The following is an 18,020-nucleotide window of genomic DNA, read 5'->3' as shown; positions in this document are numbered from 1 at the left end:
ATGTAGAGCATTCTGGGGGTGAATTACATCATTTTGAAACACGGGTAATTCTGAGTGCAGGAAAATAAACTGTAGCCAGTATTTTGACAAAGTTGAGATTCATTTCCAATGCTATTTCTCACCAAGACGCATTTCCAGTGCAATTCAATGTCATGGTGGCACATTGGCAAGTCTACCTCTGGTGTATGCTCCCGTTCCATCCCCTCTCTTATCTCAAACAGCATCATCAAATAATCTTCCTGAGTGAAGGCAGAATGTCTCAACTCAGTGTGCAACCCCAAAACCTCACGTTCGCAACCCATTCCTCTCTGTCTGAATCTCAACCCCCCCCCCCCCACTGTCAACGAGACTTTGTGTACGTCCCAAGAAGATGGAGAAAGTTATGTCCAGCCCTGACCCTGCTTCAGAGATGGGCCCAAATGGAACCAGCACCCACATTCTGAAATTATGCTCTGTTGCTCTTAGGGTTCCTCTGTGTACCCTGCAGCCTGTCCTAAAGTTGGCAGTCTCCCATCACCCTGGAAGTCAGCAAATATCACGTCCATTCACAAAACAGTGTAATGACAGGGCCTCTCAATTTACTTCTAATTACTAACAAAGTCATGGAATCCATCAATACTGCTGTGACCACCTTCGCTCTTTTCAAACAGCTTGATCTCTCACCATTAGTTTAGATTATGTCTCAATCAACTCCCTGGATATATATATATATATATATATATATATATATATATATATATATATATATATATATATATATACATATACATATATATATACATACATATATATATACATATACATATACATATATACATATATATATATACATATACATATATATACATATATATATACATATACATATATATATATATATATATATATATATATATATATATATATACATATATATATACATATACATATATATATATATATATATATACATATATATATATATATATATACATATACATATATATATATATATATATATATACATATATATATATACATATACATATATATATATATACATATACATATATATATATATATATATATATATATATATATATATATATATATATATACATAGTGTGTATTAAACGCAACGCAGTGTGTAATATATATATATATATATATATATATATATATATATATATATATATATATGTATATATATATATATATATACACACACATATGTGTGTGTGCATGGCTCACAAAGTGGGTATGCTGTGGTATGTTTGTGGGAAATTACACATAAAACTATTATGAGGTATTTAGACAAACCATCAATGGTCAGAAATGAAAGTGGACATCTTGGGGAACCTCTAGAAACTGGCAATATCATACTCTCCATTTCCCTGTTTTATTAAAGATCAATTAAAGCAACAGAATATGGGTATTTTAACCTTAGAAATGTTACAGTTTGACTGGTAAAAATGTTATTTTACTGTACGTTTCTTATGTGACAGTTATTTTGAGTGTGGTGACTCAGAATGTGAATTTTGGTGTCTCTTTTATGTTTTGATGATGTTCCGTCTCCCTATTCGGGTTTTCTAGCATCTACCCGATCTGATGAAATAATGGATTCGTACATAACGCTTCATGTCCACTGCATCGAGAAAAATAAGGAGTCCAGTGTTGATAATGTTTCTTATGATTTTTATTCCAAATCTCCCTTAATTTCTTGGAAATATGACAGAGTCTAACGGCAGAAAAATATAGATCAAAATTGTGATCAGAAAATATAATTCGGACCGCAAGTAATCCCGTCTTGATTTTCGTGTCAGTCCCGTTATGTACGAATCATTATCTCTCGTCGGATGCAAATAACACTAACATTAGAAAATCTTGCCGATTGATGGATATAATAGGCACTTGAAAGCGTGTCAGCACATTTCCATTCACCGTCTAGCGCAGCGTTTGGCTTCGTGTCTGTGTCTTTGCGAGAGCCGTAATGTACGAATCCAGCATGAGGATGCCGAGCCGAATGAGGTGACTCATTTGTCTCATAATTCTTCATTTTAACAAACGCTAGAATTTTTTTAGGGCTTCGTGAGGATCCGAGTGGTAAGAAATATGTTTTTCTTTTCATGTTTAAAGTGATTGTTTTCAAAAGTTCGAAAGAAATAGATTCGATTTTAACGTTATTTTTCGCTTACAAGTGTGGCTTTCTTTGCTACTGAACTCATCTATGTGTTCTTCGTAATTTATAACATCGGACTCTCTCAAAATGCGTTGTTTTTTCATTTTCCTGTCAGAGTAAAAATTATCTGTTTCTTATCCAAAAATTTAATATTTACGTTGTTTTTAACCACCGCCATCGAAGATCGGAGGTCATTGTTTTCACCCCTTTCTGTTTGTTTGTTTGTTTGTTTGTGAACAATATTACGGAAAAACTCCTTGACGGATTTCGACGAAACTTGGTGGGTGGGTTAGGTATGGTCCAAAGATCATGCCATTAGATTTTGGACTTGGTCCCCACCCCCCACAAAAATTTTTTTAGAGAAAATGTTTTTTTTTTTTGCATTTTTACATGTTTTAAGTGATTTCCACCCTCCCCCCCCCAAAAAAAAAATTGTTAGAGAAAAAAAAATTTTTGCAACTTTTTTTTCAACAAAATTTTGATTTCATTTTTTTTGCATTTCTTCATGTTTTAAATGATTTCCAACCCCCCCCCCCCCAAAAAAAAAAATGTTGGAGAAAAGAACTATAACTGTCAGCACTGTTAATATATTTAATGAATAAGAAAAAAGGTTCACTTGAGTGACCCAGCAATGTTGTCGGCGGAGGTTTTGCACTCTCCCGAGTGCTCCCCCTCTAGTTTTCATCTGATTCAGTACATAACGCTGATGCCAAGCTCAAAATTCGAACGTGTATCTACAATGTTGTATACATTCATTGGTAACTTTACAACCGAACGTGCTGCAGGTCTAAAAATTTAGATTTACCGATTTGAATGCATGCAGATTAACATAATGGGTTGCATTTCATGTTTCCCTAAACTTTTTTTTTTGCCCTTTGTGAAACAGTCAGGTCAGGTCAGGTATGGGAGTATGTGCCAGAACAGCGCGTCACTGCGTCCACTTTCGGCCGGTACTCCAGGGGCCTCCGTCTGGCCATCCCCCAGGCAGATGCCAGGCCCATCCCCATCTCCTTGAGATGATGGTCAACCTGCTGCAACCACGAGGCACGTGGTCGGCCCACTGGCCTCCTCCATTCATGAGACTCCCTCGCTGAGAGAATCTGGTGAGCAGGATCAGCGTCAGGAAAACGAGCCACATGTCCATACAGCCGCAACTGACGCTCACGGACTATGCAGGTAACAAATCTCATCCGAGTCTCTCTCAGCAACCGCTTTTTGGACACAAAATCTGGCCAGTGATAGCCAAGGATTTTCCGAAGAGACCTGGTACCAAAGGAATTAAGTCTCCGTCTCAGATCCTTGGTCAGAGTCCAAGTCTCGCATCCATAGAGCAAGACTGGAAGTACCAAGGACCTGAAGACTCGGACTTTCGTCCTCCCGCACAGGTACCAGCAGCGCCACACCCCATGATCCAGTGAATCCATGACTCCCCAGGCCCGACCCAGACGTCTATTGACCTCTGACTTACAGCCAGCAGAGACATGAATATCACTGCCAAGGTAAGTGAATCTCTCCATGACCTCAACATCCTCACCACAAACAGACACAGACAGGACAGCAGCATCCAAGATGTCACCGAAAGCCTGGATCTTAGTTTTGACCGAAGAAACACGTAATCCCAGCGGCTTCGACTCCTCATTCAGCACCTCGAGGGCCCCCAAAAGGATATCTAAAGTCTCCGCACAGATGACTGCATCATCTGCAAAATCAAGGTCCGAGATCTTGACATTCCCAAACGATGCACCGCAGCTTGATCTCTCCGACATCCTCCCTAAAATCCAGTCCATACAAGTGCTGAAAAGTGTGGGGGCCAGTACACACCCCTGACAAACTCCATTAACAACTGGAAATAAGTCAGAGATGGTACCACCACACTTCACAGCACTCTCAGTACCAGAGTGGAGTTCAGACATCAGATCGATCAGTTTTGATGGCACCCCACGAAGACCAAGAATCCTCCAGAGGACATCCCGATTCACTGAATCGAACGCTTTACAGAGATCAACATAGGCTGCAAGCAGCCCCTGCCGAAACTCTCGTCTGCGTTCGGTGAAGACAGGAAGAGCAAGGATACGGTCAATCGTTGACCTCTTTGGTGTAAAGCCTGACTGCTCTGGATGCTGGTACTCAAGCAGATGGTGGCGAACCCTATCAAGAATTATTCGAGCAAAGACCTTGCCCGGCACTGAGAGCAGTGTCACCCCTCGGTAGTTGTTGCAGTCTTGGCGATCACCCTTCCCTTGCCAGAGAGGGACAACAAGGCCCCTCTTCCAGTCAGTTGGGATGATGCCTGTGTTCCAGGCAGAGCACAGAACTGCAAGCAACGACACGAGTGCAGCATTTCCACCAGCCTTGAGAAGTTCAGCATGGATGCCACAAATCCCAGGAGCTTCACCCCATTTCAACCGGTTCACCGCAGCCTGTGTTTCCACAAATGAAGGAGGAACACAGTTGAATGGAGGGTCAGCAATAGGGATTGTAACACCCCTGACATCCTGACATCCAACTCAACAGCTGGTGGATCAGCTTGATACAGTCACTCAAAATCACCAGCCCAGCGGGCCTTCACTTCAGACTCCTCTGTCAAGAGCCTACCACTCTCTGCTCTAACTGCAGTGCTCCGAGGGATGGACTTGGATGAACGCAATGCGCGACTTCCCCTGTAAGCGGGACGAGAATCACCTGTCCACAGGTGATGCTCTACCCCCTCACAGATTCCTCGCACATAGGCCTCCTTGTCCACCCTCAGTGCATGTACAGTTTTACGCCTCAGCTCCCTGAACAGCTCAGCTCTGCCATTCAGCCTGGCCCTGCGACCCTGGTCAATGGTATCCAGTGTCCCTTGAGAGACAAATTTCTTCTTTACACTGTGGTGAGTTCCAAGACATCCACCGGAAACATCAAGGACAGTGGTCTTGAAGGCACTCCACAACTCTTCAGGACCCCCCCCCCAATGCACCCAGACCCCCCAAGTGTCCACTCAGCCTGTTCGGAAACTCCTCAGCTACTCTCTCATCCCTGAGCTTGCCAACATCCAGCCGAGGCTGGGATGGTACCATTCTCCAGGATTTAAGGTGCAGCTTTAGAGTGTAACAGTAGTGTACCCACTTTGTGAGCCATGCACATATGCACAGAAGCAGTACACATTTTCACTTCATACAGTACATGTAACGCAGGTTAATTCTATTTTGGGGAGCAATCGAGGCAGCAGTCTGTTGACAGAGCTCCGGCCATTACTCCTCCACCTGCTCCGGCCATTACTCCTCCACCTGCTCCAGCCATTACTCCTCCACCTGCTCCGGCCATTACTCCTCCACCTGCTCCGGCCATTACTCCTCCACCTGCTCCAGCCATTACTCCTCCACCTGCTCCGGCCATTACTCCTCCACCTGCTCCGGCCATTACTCCTCCACCTGCTCCGGCCATTACTCCTCCACCTGCTCCGGCCATTACTCCTCCACCTGCTCCGGCCATTACCCCTCCACCTGCTCCGGCCATTACCCCTCCACCTGCTCCGGCCATTTCCCCCTCCACATCTTACTCCCGCTATTATTCCACCTCCTCCTCCTATTACTCCTCCTCCGACTGTTGGCTTATCAATTAAGGTGGCTGAGTTAAGATCTGAAGGTCTTGAGTGCAAGTCCCTGTCTTTCAGTTAAATAACACCAGGTGGGTTTACTCAGCTAGTCATCCTTCCGAGGTGGTAGTCCGAGAGCCCACAGGCTATTGATTGGACTCTCGAGCACAAAAAGGTTTGACCTATCGAGAACATAGATGATGGTGATGGTCTAATGCAATGATGTGGATTCTTGCGTGCCCCGAGATAGACTCAAGGGGTTCTGGCACCTTGAAAAAGGGCACAAAAATCTGCATTAATTTGAGTTTCACACACAAGGCTACAGCTCTCACCACATGATAGATCTTGGCATACTGTTCAAAAAATATGCATCATAAGAACGCATTCCTGTAGACCGAAGGGGTTCAAGAACTGACCAATTCGTGGTCTATTTAGACTTTCAAGCCCAAGCATGAAAATGATGGTAAAATATTCTCCAATCTCATATCATTCAGAAATCGACCACATAAGAATGGTTTCACTTCAAACGAAACTACAAGAAGCCCTTCTTGCAAACTAAATATTGTGGCATTTACCAAAACACGCCAGGTCATCCCTGTTGATTTCAGTCATTGAAACATTTGTAATCTCATGAAAGGGGATGTTGAGGAGAGGGACTGTATGTGTTGTCATCGAGAAGGCCCCAGGCTCATTGAGAGGCTGTCACAGGGAAACACTTCAGTCGATGTAAAATATTGCATTCAATCCTGGTGTTCACTCTCGAAGTCCTCCATTTTCACCAACTTTTGAATGGTTTGGAGGAACATAATCTCAACGAGACACTGTTTTCCAGTTCTCTTCAGAAGATAATTTACTCGATTGCCTCGACGATCTGGATCTCTCGAATGTGATTGAAAGCTATCACAAGTATTTGGCCAGGATGAGAAATGGTGACCATGGGAAAACAGCCCAATCCTCATTGATGTATGTTGACTGTATAAGCAACTTCAGAATCCTGGACAGAGCAATCTGCCCAAATGATATTACTCTATTTGTGGAATCATTGACTGATCACAGAGTTGTTTTTCACAGTGAACCTTCACAATTACGCAAGATGGATGTCAAAATACCAAATGGATTTGCTCAACATCGATACATCTCATCCTGGTCTCCATTCCGTCCTTGAAGCAGGGGCATACACAGTCAGGAAGACAGATAATTCCTTCTTCAGGTGACCTGCTTGATCTAACACTAGAACAAACAGTGAATGGCGATGCAGATTTCCAACCGGCAAACATTGTGAATGCCACCAATAATTTCAGTGCTCATAACCGCTGGATGACAACAAAGTCCGCGAGGGCCGCGATGGAGAGCTACTTGTGGGATCTCGCAGGAATGACCACCAGCGGTGGCGTTGAGGCAGAGTTGTGGCCATCTCGGCTTAAAAAAAAACAGACACGTCAGATTTCAACAAAGTTCTCGAGCAAATACAAAGTTCTTGTGAGCCATTCACTCTGGAGATAAGTGACCAGCCTCTATGCAATATTCACACAGGGAGAGCAGCCAGTGAAACTGTGTCCGATAGTGTCCTTTCAGTGCCTATGTTGGGCAAGACACTTCACTTTCAGTTCATCTCGGATTGCCTGGATGATCCTAGCAGATTTGAACGGCCAATCAAGAAAAACAAGGTACTGACATTCCAGAATGAGTATGTCAGGAATCGATCACCAAGTCGAAAAATCTTTGATCTGAAATGTACTCGTGATCTGGTGGTCTATCTCTTAATGCTGGCTGGTGAAGAGTGTAGACCTCAAACACGCTCTCTCCTTCCTACGTACGCCAGTTCCCCTCTTCTTACGTCATAGTGATGTGACGATGGCAAAAACAGATAAGAGCAGACTGTCTTGGGGGTCACGGTACCCGCATTCAGGCCAAAAAAAATAGATGCCTATGTAATAGATGGCAACTACTTGCTGCATACATTGCCACAGGTCTTGTACATACGGAAGTGTGGCCAAAACAATTGTCATCAAAACTGTTTCCCACAGCCACAAGTGCGTCGATGTACTTTTTGACACAGACATCCCTCGATAAAGGATGCTGAATGAACGCAGAGGGCATCTGATCAGGCTTGGCCGGGCAATTTATCACATGCTCTCAAATAAGAGTCCTTCAAATGAGAACTTGCATGCTTCTTGGCAAAGGAGTGGGCAAAGCATCAATATGCAGCAATCATTGCTGACCAAAAAATGCACATCGGATTCGAGAAGGAATGCTTCAGGCTCACACAAATGGATGGACACATCCTCAGAGAAGCTGTCCCGGCATTGATGTGTAACAACCATGATGAAGCTGACCTTCGCATCCGTCTACATGTCAGGGACATAGACAGCGTCAGCACTCGGAGCCCAGAGGATTATTTGTCTGTATGTCCGACACAGACGTAACCGTGATACTCTTGTATCACAGAAAGTCACTTCACATATCTGTATAGAAACGGTAACAGAGGCTAAACAGAATCGACGATTTGTCAGTGTGAATGATATCGCTTGAACTATAGGGTTAGATGTGCCAGGCACTTCCAGCTTTCCATGCGTTCACAGGATGCAACTCTACTTCAGCCTTCATTCACATAGTAAAATCTGCCCGCTTGGAGAAAAAAAACGAATGATATCAGGACACATTCATAAAACTGGTACAAGAAGCACGCACATCGACAGTGACAGTAAAAGAACAGCACCCATGCACCACAGCAATGCACAGAGGGTGAGAAAATGGTTTAAATGATGCAAGGTATGGTGCATTTGAAAGAGCATTCACACCTTCAAATAAAACGAATCCGCTGAAGAAACTGAAGGGGATAGATGAGAGCAGTCTCCCGCCATGTGAAAGCAAGCTATACCAACATGCTGAGAGGGCGGCATTTGTTGCTCGCATGTGCTCCATGGCAAAGACAAATCAGATAATTCATGATCCAGATAAAGGATGGGAGATTGAGGGTGCAGAATATCGAATCGTTGGGTTTGAAGGGGAGCAGATCCCTGCATCACTTGAACCCAATTCTGAACCCATTGAAGACAATAAAGAAGATCCGGTCGATACTGAAAATTCTCGTTTGGCAGATGAGGATGATGAGGATGATGAGGATGACGAGTAGTCGTCCCCCGAGTATACCGCCAACGTTGTGATACACATTTTGATTAACAACATGAAGAAACCTAATGTAAGAAATAAATTGCCATCACATCATGTTGGATGCAAGTTTATTCCCATTTATGATGCCTGTTCATGTCAATCATTTAATCGTCAATGATACCGATACAATGTTCATGCCGGCCTATACTATTCACTGTTCCATGAACCATCACAGACTACAAGTCCAATGGCAGACAGAAGCTATCATTCGGTTTTTTTTCATTGTATCATTCGATGTGAAGTGTTAAATTCCTCTCAATTGTGAATAAAAGCTCCGCAGATCGTCAAGTCGTTAATTCGGCATTTCTCAATACCTTCGGTCGTAACAATGATTTGTAAGTGATGAATGCCAACTGATACAAGATCGGGATATATGTAAGGGGTCGAAGCTCTGGAATCCATTCGGTTTGCATGAACAAGTTATTCAAACAATACCCACTGTGTATGTTCGGGAAAAGGCTGCATTATCTAGTTAGCAAAAAGGGCTTCTTAAATAGTTTCTGTCAAAGTGAAATCGTTCTTAGGTGCCCGAATCTGACTGATATGAGATCGGAGATAATTTTTCCATCAATTTCATGCTTGGGCTCGAAAGAATGCTCATTAGGGCCATTCTTGAACCCCTTCGGTCTCCAGTAATATGTTCTTATGATACATATTCTTGATCAGGGAGTTCAAAGCTATCTTTTGAGCAAGCTATCTATACTCTGGATAGGTCAAACGCTTTGTGCACGAGAGTCTAATTAAAAGCCTGTGGGCTTTCAGATGATAGGAAAAATGAGTACGAGCTTACTGAAAACAGGGGGCACTACATCAGTGATACAGCCACACTCCCAACAATAATGCAACCAGCAGCCACAGACTGCATACAAAATTATTAATACGACTGTTCCACTCAGCCCCCTAATGGTTTCACTGGAGGGCACTACAAGGTTTGCTGTCTGTCTGTCCGTCCATCCATCCATCCATCCGTCCCACCTGTGGTTTTTCAGATTCCCCCCCCCCCCCATTTAACTTAACATAATCAACTGAAACCTGGTACATGGCTTTATTATGATAAGTTACTGAACAAAGAGTTTCAGGGTATTTGGTCAATTTTTCACAGTTATGCCCTTTTTGGAGTTAGAAAATATCACATCAGTACAGTGGGGGACATGTATTGCAAAGCAATTGTTGCTCATTACTACTGTGCCTCCTCCTCCTGCTACTCTTCCCCTTATTACTCCTCCTCCTCCTCCTCTTATCACTTCTACTCCTCCTCTTCTTCCTCCTCGTATTTTCACGATTTCTCATTCTTCTACACCGATCATTATTATTATTATTATTACTTTTACTCCTCCTCCGACTGCTTCTCTTCCTCCTCCTAGGGAAGGAGAGGAGGAGGAAGAGGAGGAATAAGAGGAGGAGTATTACCCCTCTTCTTCTCGTATTACTACTACTCTTCCACTTCCTTCTACTCTTATGACTATGAGCAGAGTACCCACCCCACAGGCAATCTTATTCCAAGCATGCAATACGTTCTTCTGATGCATACCTGTATTTGGACGGTGTATAAGCAACTGACAGCTCTATACAGCAAACAAAATAACCCGGGTTATGTGCATGAAGCAAAAACATACCGACTGATTAAAATTCAAAATACCTCACTGCACTGGAAAACGTGGGGATAGGAATGCTGTACTGTAAATGGAGAAGATTTGTAATACCCTCCCCCACCTGGAGGTGGTGCTACATGATACGCATTTACATAGAGAATTTGTGTTGTAGCCCCCCCACCCTACCCCCTACCCCCTACCCCAAGGCCACTGGCAATGATTAAAAAAACACCCCTATACACTAAATGGGTCATACTGATCTTATGTAGCAAGTCTGGATGTAATTGGACCAGAACTGTAGGAGTAGTAGTGCGACAAACAAGCACACAAACACCGGTCTGTGAATTGTGGTGAGGAGAAGGGAAGAAAGGGAAAGTGATTGTGAATTTCATGTTCATTCTTTATTTACTTTTAACATTGTTCTTACAAATGGGGACAGGAACAACGCAGGCATAATAGGCTGAATGGCCTTCTCATGCGCCAAAGTTCCCTGTGTATATTTGTGTAACATTGTTAATATAATAACGGGAATAAATGGTGAGGGGAGGACAGAGGTGGGGGTGCATGGAGTTGGAAGAGAAAGATTGAGACATTGGGAAAGGGGGGGCATTGAGGACTTGGGGTTGAGTACTTTGGGTTTGGGGCAGTTGAGGACTTGGAAAAAGAAAGGGGAGGGGGTGACAGAGTTGGGTTGGGGGAAGGAGGGCAAAGGGGGAACAGAGTTGGGATTGAGGGGATTGAGGCTTTTTGGGGTGGGGCACAGAGTTTGGCTGTGGTGGTGGGGGTAGTGAGAGGTTGAGGACTTGGGATTGTGTGTGTATGTGCGTGTAGGGGGGGGGGAGGGGGGTTGGGGTCCTGAAGTCACATTTTACATTATGTAGAATTTCCATGGGTCCCAGATAGTTCCGTTGGGTCTTTTGGGTCCGATGGGTCCTCTCAGTATTTTGGGTCTTTGTGATCCTTGGGGCATTTTGGTTCATCGGGGTCTTTTGGGTCCTTTAGGTGTTTCAGCTCTTCGGGGTCCTCATGGTCATTAGGGCATTTTGGGTCCTCGGAGTATTTTGTGTCTTTAGGGTCTTTTCAGTCTTTTGGGTCTTCAGAGTCCTTGGGGACTTCTGAGTTCTCGGAGGAGGGGGAGGGGGTCTTTTTGGTTAAGTATTTTAGGTTATAAGTGTGGGTGATGTCAGGTTCGCTGTGCAACCTATGGGTGAAGAGCGGACATACACACACAATGACAAACACTTGCTCATATATATATATATATATATATATATATATATATATATATATATATATATATATATATATATATATATATATATATATATATATATATATATATATATATTACTCCTCCTACCACCACTCTTACTATTCCTATTCCTCCTCCTCCTCCTCCTCCGACTATTACTACTCATATTCCTATGATGACTTACTCCTATTTTCTCCCTTTCCTCTTAGGATCCGACACTTGTGAGTTTTCATATACAGTACCTTTTTCTCAATGCGTTTTGAGGAACAGAGGCCATCATAATAAAAACAGCCGCCTTCAAAATGAACACAATGCAGTAAATGTGTTCCTGTATTTGCTTGAAGATCACTTTTTCAGAGGATTTGTGTTGTATCGTTGATATATCAAAGTTCATTAAAAGCCAAGTTTGAATATAACGATGAAGTTTCAATATTCTTATCTGTGAACGAGTTTCTCGATGACGTGATGACAGTCCAACCCAAATCTGAATTGTCCTGTTTTGGACAGGACACCAATAACGTTTTGCTTTTGTTTTTTGGGGACAGGGGATGTGGGGGGGGGGGGGAGTATTTTTTGCACCGGATGCAACACCAAACCCCCAATATTTGATTATGCTGTATAAATATGTCTCTATGTCTCTGTATATATATATATATATATATATATATATATATATATATATATATATATATATATATATATATATATATATATATATATATATATATATATATATATATATATATATATATATATATATATATATATATATAGCTTTCATGAGCATTCCTAAATACAAGCTTTGTTTTTCAACAACAACCCCTCTCACAGGATGGTAGCCAAGCACTGCTCCACACATGATATCCAGCCAGCGAGCCAGGCCGACCACCCATGTCGCATGGGAGATTCAAATCAGGGCAGAAAAACTATTTTTAAACTGGAATCAAAAACAACAATGAGCATTCACTCCCGTTCATTAACCTTCTGTCTCTGCATCACACCTACTAACTAAATGAAGGGAAAACGAGAGAGTCTCCTCTGCAATGTCTCCAAACTGGGTCGCAGAGCAAAGTTAGTTTTGGGAAAATGTCAAGCAGAGCACCATCCATTTGTCGAGAATCACAAAATAGTTTATTGCAAGAAGTCCTACATAATAAAGGAAAATGCACTGAAAATTCCTTGAGCAGTACAACACTTCAAACATAAAAGGGTGCAGCAATGAAAATTGCTTAATTACAACACTGCAAACCCAGAAACCTTAAACAGATGGCCCCCTCAAAGCAGTCAGCTTGAATGATGGACTCCGTGCATAGAATCTTTGCCACAAAGGCGAGACCACACGAGTCCACATAAGGCAGGTCACTAGCGTGTGAATGAAATCACCAACAGCAGCTGCCATGTGCCCATTTAGAGCAGTAACAACTGCCAATGGCATTGAGCGGATGCCACCCGGTCGCAACAAGCCGCAGGGAGCATAAAGATGCACTGGCAAAGTGACAACCAGCACGAGGCTAGACTATGATTGTGGAGACATGCAAAAGCAGCTCTCCATAAATGTACACCTCACGCCAGGGAATTGTCTTCTGGTTTTTTTTTTTTGGGGGGGGGGGGGGGTGGAGGGGAGTTGTTTCATCGAGTCAGAGGAAAAATTACCTTTTAAAGCACCAAGTTTGCTGCCTTTAATTTACGACTTCAACTGACAGGTCAGGAGCATTACACATACCCCAAATACAGACACGAATAATAATAAAATTCAAAAACAATCACAAAATCGTGCAAAGCAAATCACACCCCACAACTCAGGTGAAATGGCAGCCGAAGGCAAATGCCGCTTAAGGATCTTGAGGAGCGATTCCAAAACAATCGATTTTTGTCGAGCTGAGGAGAGATGCCTGGACACGTCTGAGCTGGGCCTGACACACCCCCTGCAATGTACACACACTTTCGTGTATGCTTCTGAAGGAATTCTGAATTTTCAGGACCTCAAACTGCTAGCGGCACAGAAACAAAATGCCCACGAAACCACAAGTCAAATTTTTTTAATGTAAAACGCAAAATAAATAAGAAAATGTTCAAAGCCCTTACTCACACAGGTCAGGGTTCGAATTGCCCAGAGTAGCAAAAGGAAAGGCATGATCCTTTTCTCTTTTTTTAAACGATAGGAAAGTCACGACCTTTTTACGAGCAGCTGTCATTAGCTCTTGGCGATAACAAATGGAAAAGGAAGTGCAAAAGTGCTCATGCTGGAAGGAATGTCAAGGCCCAGCACATTTGTACACCCCATTTTAACAAGCATTTGCCATCGGAACACGAAGCCTACAGGTTCAATGTGATGGGACATTTGTGCTTTGGACATTTGCAGGTCCCAATGCCCGAAGAGGGGCCTTCAATGAAAACAGTCTAGCATAGCTGCCACAGGAGTGGTGGAAAAGTCTGCTCACTTTGCAACTGCATGGTTCTGCTGGAATAACAGCACGAAGGGTCCATATTGGATGACAAGGATCAATATCACTTGCTGTTCTTCACTGCATTAATATTAATCTTGCAAGCTTCAGGAAATCAAAAAAAAAGATGAGCAACAATGCACTGATGCAAAGTTGTCAGTGATGCATGTCAGTCCATGTGCATTTAAGGGTGTATACAGGTGTGTTATTTAAAAGGTAATCAAAAGCTCGATGAGGAGCTTGCACGGCTCTCGAGTCCAGGGCAAGCACATGAAGGACATGACAGCAGACTTTCACACAAATTATATGGGCCAAGTATAAAATGGTGAAATAAGCACAATATTTTTTTTTAACCTGGCCTCAAAGCATGAAGCACCGTGAGCTCCAACTGAAGCAACAAACAGGCCAACCTGAAATGTAAGAGGCCCAAGATTGACCGCTTCCCTTCAAGTACCAAAAATAGACCACCTACCTCTACGAATTTCAATACAGAACGACCAGAGCAAGGAAATTAAATTAATGGTTAACAATCAGCACTGGGAAAGTTAACGTCAAACTTGACAATACACCTTGTGCTTCATTTTAAGATCTTTGCTACCTAAAGCTATTTCTTAAAGAGAGAAACTGACCTGAGCATATCAGAGATGATGAACAGATTGCCAGCATGCAAAAACATCCTGAGGTATGCAAGGAAAATTCTCTCTCCCGAGAACAAACAGTTCAATTTACCCAGTAATAAAACATGTTTTTGGTATGCAAGTATGCAAGCCTTTTGGGAATCACAAATCTTCTATCATCTGACCAACCAAGTTACAAAGCATACTGTGGGTGTAGGATGGAAAGTATAATTTAAAATCAAAGCGTCAAGGTCTCAAATGATTGGTCAAACTCATCAGGCGACCAAATCCGAGAGAGCAACTGCACTTTGCCTCATCGAGCCTTACCCTTTTAATGCTGGTGGACCGGCGACATCGACGACCAGAACCGTCCGCAGGGCTAAGGCTGCAACCCGTACAGGGCAATCCTGTCTGGAACCCACTTCGTCGAGATGATTCGTGACTGCTGGAATTACATGGAAACATCTAGATTATCCAGACACAAAATGGCCAAATGCTATAATTAAAGTACCAATTGCTGAGCCAAGGCTATGCCGATGTCATGGTAAGTGCAGTCATAATCAAATTGAAATCAGAGGAAATTACAGGACCTTTGATAAAACAATAAAAGTCTTAAAATGGGGTAATCAGACAAAAATCATTCTATATTGCACCACAAAGCTCACCACCGATAAATAACGTTACAAACTAGGCCAAACAACTACAATAAGTGGCTGCAGAAGTGGCACCATCATCATGATGGACAAGCCAACCGGAAGAATGAAAGATAAACTGCAAACAAGTTGCTGATTGTCTCATTCAGAGCATTGATGCTCTGCTGTCCTGGTTCGCTCGCCCAGCGCATCAATAGTCGGGAAGTTTGTGCATCGCTGGTTCACTTGCCTTTTGCCGTTGTGACAACGGGTGTCCTCAGTTGTCCCAGTACAAAACATTATTTTTCAATCAATCACGTTACACAATGCCAACTCATGGGGGATTCATTTCAATATGCTGCTAAACTTTTCTTCTTTTTCTTTTGTTTGTTATTGCCTTTTAAGATTTGTGGACTCTTCATATTTCCAGTTTTTAGATCTCTCTACATACAAACTTTTTACAGTTGCTAAGTGATTATTTCTTTTCCCCAAATTTTTCCTTTACAGTACTGTAAAGCAGTTTAAGATTTTATTCCTGAATTAAAAGTGCTGTATAAGAAACTGATTTGAATGACTGACCTATTTCCTAACTCCATTGAATCTAGCAGCCCAATACCACCCACATCAAATCACCTTTGCAACCCTTTAACCCCGCTTGACAAAGAACTGTCCAAATACGTGTCTGCCTGTGATCTCCATGACCTTTGGAATGTGTGAATGAGTCTAAATTTGTCTATCCAAGTGCATCTGTCCAACTGTCTACTTTTGACTTCACAACCTTCCCTCCAATCAGTGTAATGCTGTATGCACTGGTCCCCAATCTCTGGCAACTTGTGCTCACTTGTTCCTCGCCTAACCTTTACCTTGATCAAGAGACAGGGAATGAAAAAGCATCGGCAGCAACCTTGTGAAACAGAAAAAAAAAATAAGGGCAAGAATTGCTTTGCAATACATGTCCCCCACTGGTCCCAATGAATTTTCAGGAGATAAAAATTTGTTTGTTATTAACACATGCTTAAGCTGATACTGGAACCAAACTGAAGAAGAACACCATAACCCACCATGTTTGAGTCTATTCCTGTAAAATAAAAGGAAAAACAACTTTCATTTACCAATATCTTTTGTACACAAGAAACCAATAAAGACAACTAAGATAACAAACTGGAGATAAAAAAAATAGTTTACTTTAATGCACGCTCAAGCTGATACTGTAACCAAAATGAAGAAGAACCACCTCTCTAACCCACCGTGTTTCGCTCGTTTCTTGACTTTGCCTATTTAATATTGAAAAAAAAAGAAATAACCGATGTACATACATGAAGCAAAAAACATGCGTACGGCTTATGTGCATATATAATACATCGTGGTTATATACCTGGGATCATTCCAATTGCACTGGGCCGTAGACTAATACTGAGGCCTAAGGCCTGAGCCCTGCCAATCTGTGGTACCAATTGCTGAGCCAAGGCTATGCCGATGTCATGTAATGGTGGCATATGATTGTATTGGGGTGGAGTCAGGCCAGCTGTCCAGCCAATATGTGCCCAGAAAGAGGAGCGAGACAGAGAGGGGAGGGGGGCAAGGGAGCTATGAGGGAGGGGGCGAGGGAGCGACACCTCACCAAACAGACATCACCATACAGTCTGGGAGGAAGTGGTGGGAGCAAGGAGGATGGGTGAGGGGGACGGGAGGAGGAAGTTGGGAGGAGGAGGGGATTTTGGGAGGAGGTAAGCAGAAGGAGAGAATCCTGTTCGATTCAAACTGTATTCCCCATGGCTAGTCGATCATATATGACTTTTCACATAAATCTGTTAAACGGTTTTAGAGAATAAGATTTTTAAAGTTTTGATTTTCAATCCAACATGGCCACCAGACCACGTGACTCATGACGTCATACATTTAATTCTTCACCAATACCAGGTCGTAGATCATATATATTAAGTTTCAAGATTTTTCGGACATGGATTTTGATTCAACCAATTATGGCATGAACACCACTTCACCAATTACGTCATTGTCATCACCCTATATACCCCGTGGGGAGTTGATGATATACAGTGCCCTCCATAAGTACTGGAACAGTGAAGTCAAATTTGTTATTTTTGTTATGTACTCAAGGACTTTGGATTTGAGATCAAAATATGAATATGAGGCAAGAGTACAGAAGATCAGATTATATTTCTTGGTATCTCTATGCATACATGTTTTACCATAGCAGAAAAGCACTTTTTATGTTCAGTCCCACATTTTTGGTAAACACAAGTATTGGAACAGATTAACTTAAAGTAAATCAAATTAATATAATAGTTAGTATTTGGTTGCATATCCCTCACATGCAATAACTGCATCGAGCCTGTGACCAACTGACATCACCAAACCCTTGGAATTTTCCTTTGAGATGCTTTGGAAAGCCTTTACTGCAGCCATTTTTAGTTGATATTTGTTTTGGGGGGTTTCTGACTTTAATCCCCTCTTCAGCAAGTGAAATATGTGCTCTTTGGATTTAAATCAGGAGGTTGACTTGACCAGTACAGAACCTTCAACTTTTTCCCCCGAAGAACTCCTTGGTTGCGT

The 18,020-nt window shown here is 42.4% G+C and overlaps 1 protein-coding gene across 3 annotated transcripts in view; it reads right to left on the bottom strand.

Moving 5' to 3' along the window:
* The window catches only part of PPP2R3A (protein phosphatase 2 regulatory subunit B''alpha), a 347,806-nt gene that overhangs the window by 182,153 nt on the left and 147,633 nt on the right, over positions 1-18,020 (bottom strand). For 2 of the 3 annotated variants that reach the window (XM_085882796.1, XM_085882794.1), the window contains one exon: positions 15,142-15,259. In XM_085882796.1, the coding sequence (XP_085738922.1) occupies positions 15,142-15,259 (118 nt within the window). Of the gene's footprint in view, positions 1-15,141; positions 15,260-18,020 lie in introns of those variants that run through there. The other variant, XM_085882797.1, reaches the window with a different exon arrangement.

The sequence above is a fragment of the Eptatretus burgeri genome, chromosome 5 (genome assembly GCF_056783735.1).
Source record: "Eptatretus burgeri isolate ZD-2024b chromosome 5, Ebu_testis_v1, whole genome shotgun sequence".
Lineage (NCBI taxonomy): Eukaryota > Metazoa > Chordata > Myxini > Myxiniformes > Myxinidae > Eptatretus > Eptatretus burgeri.
The sequence above is the reverse complement of the archived record's forward strand: the minus strand, read 5'-3'. Positions and strand labels throughout refer to the sequence as shown.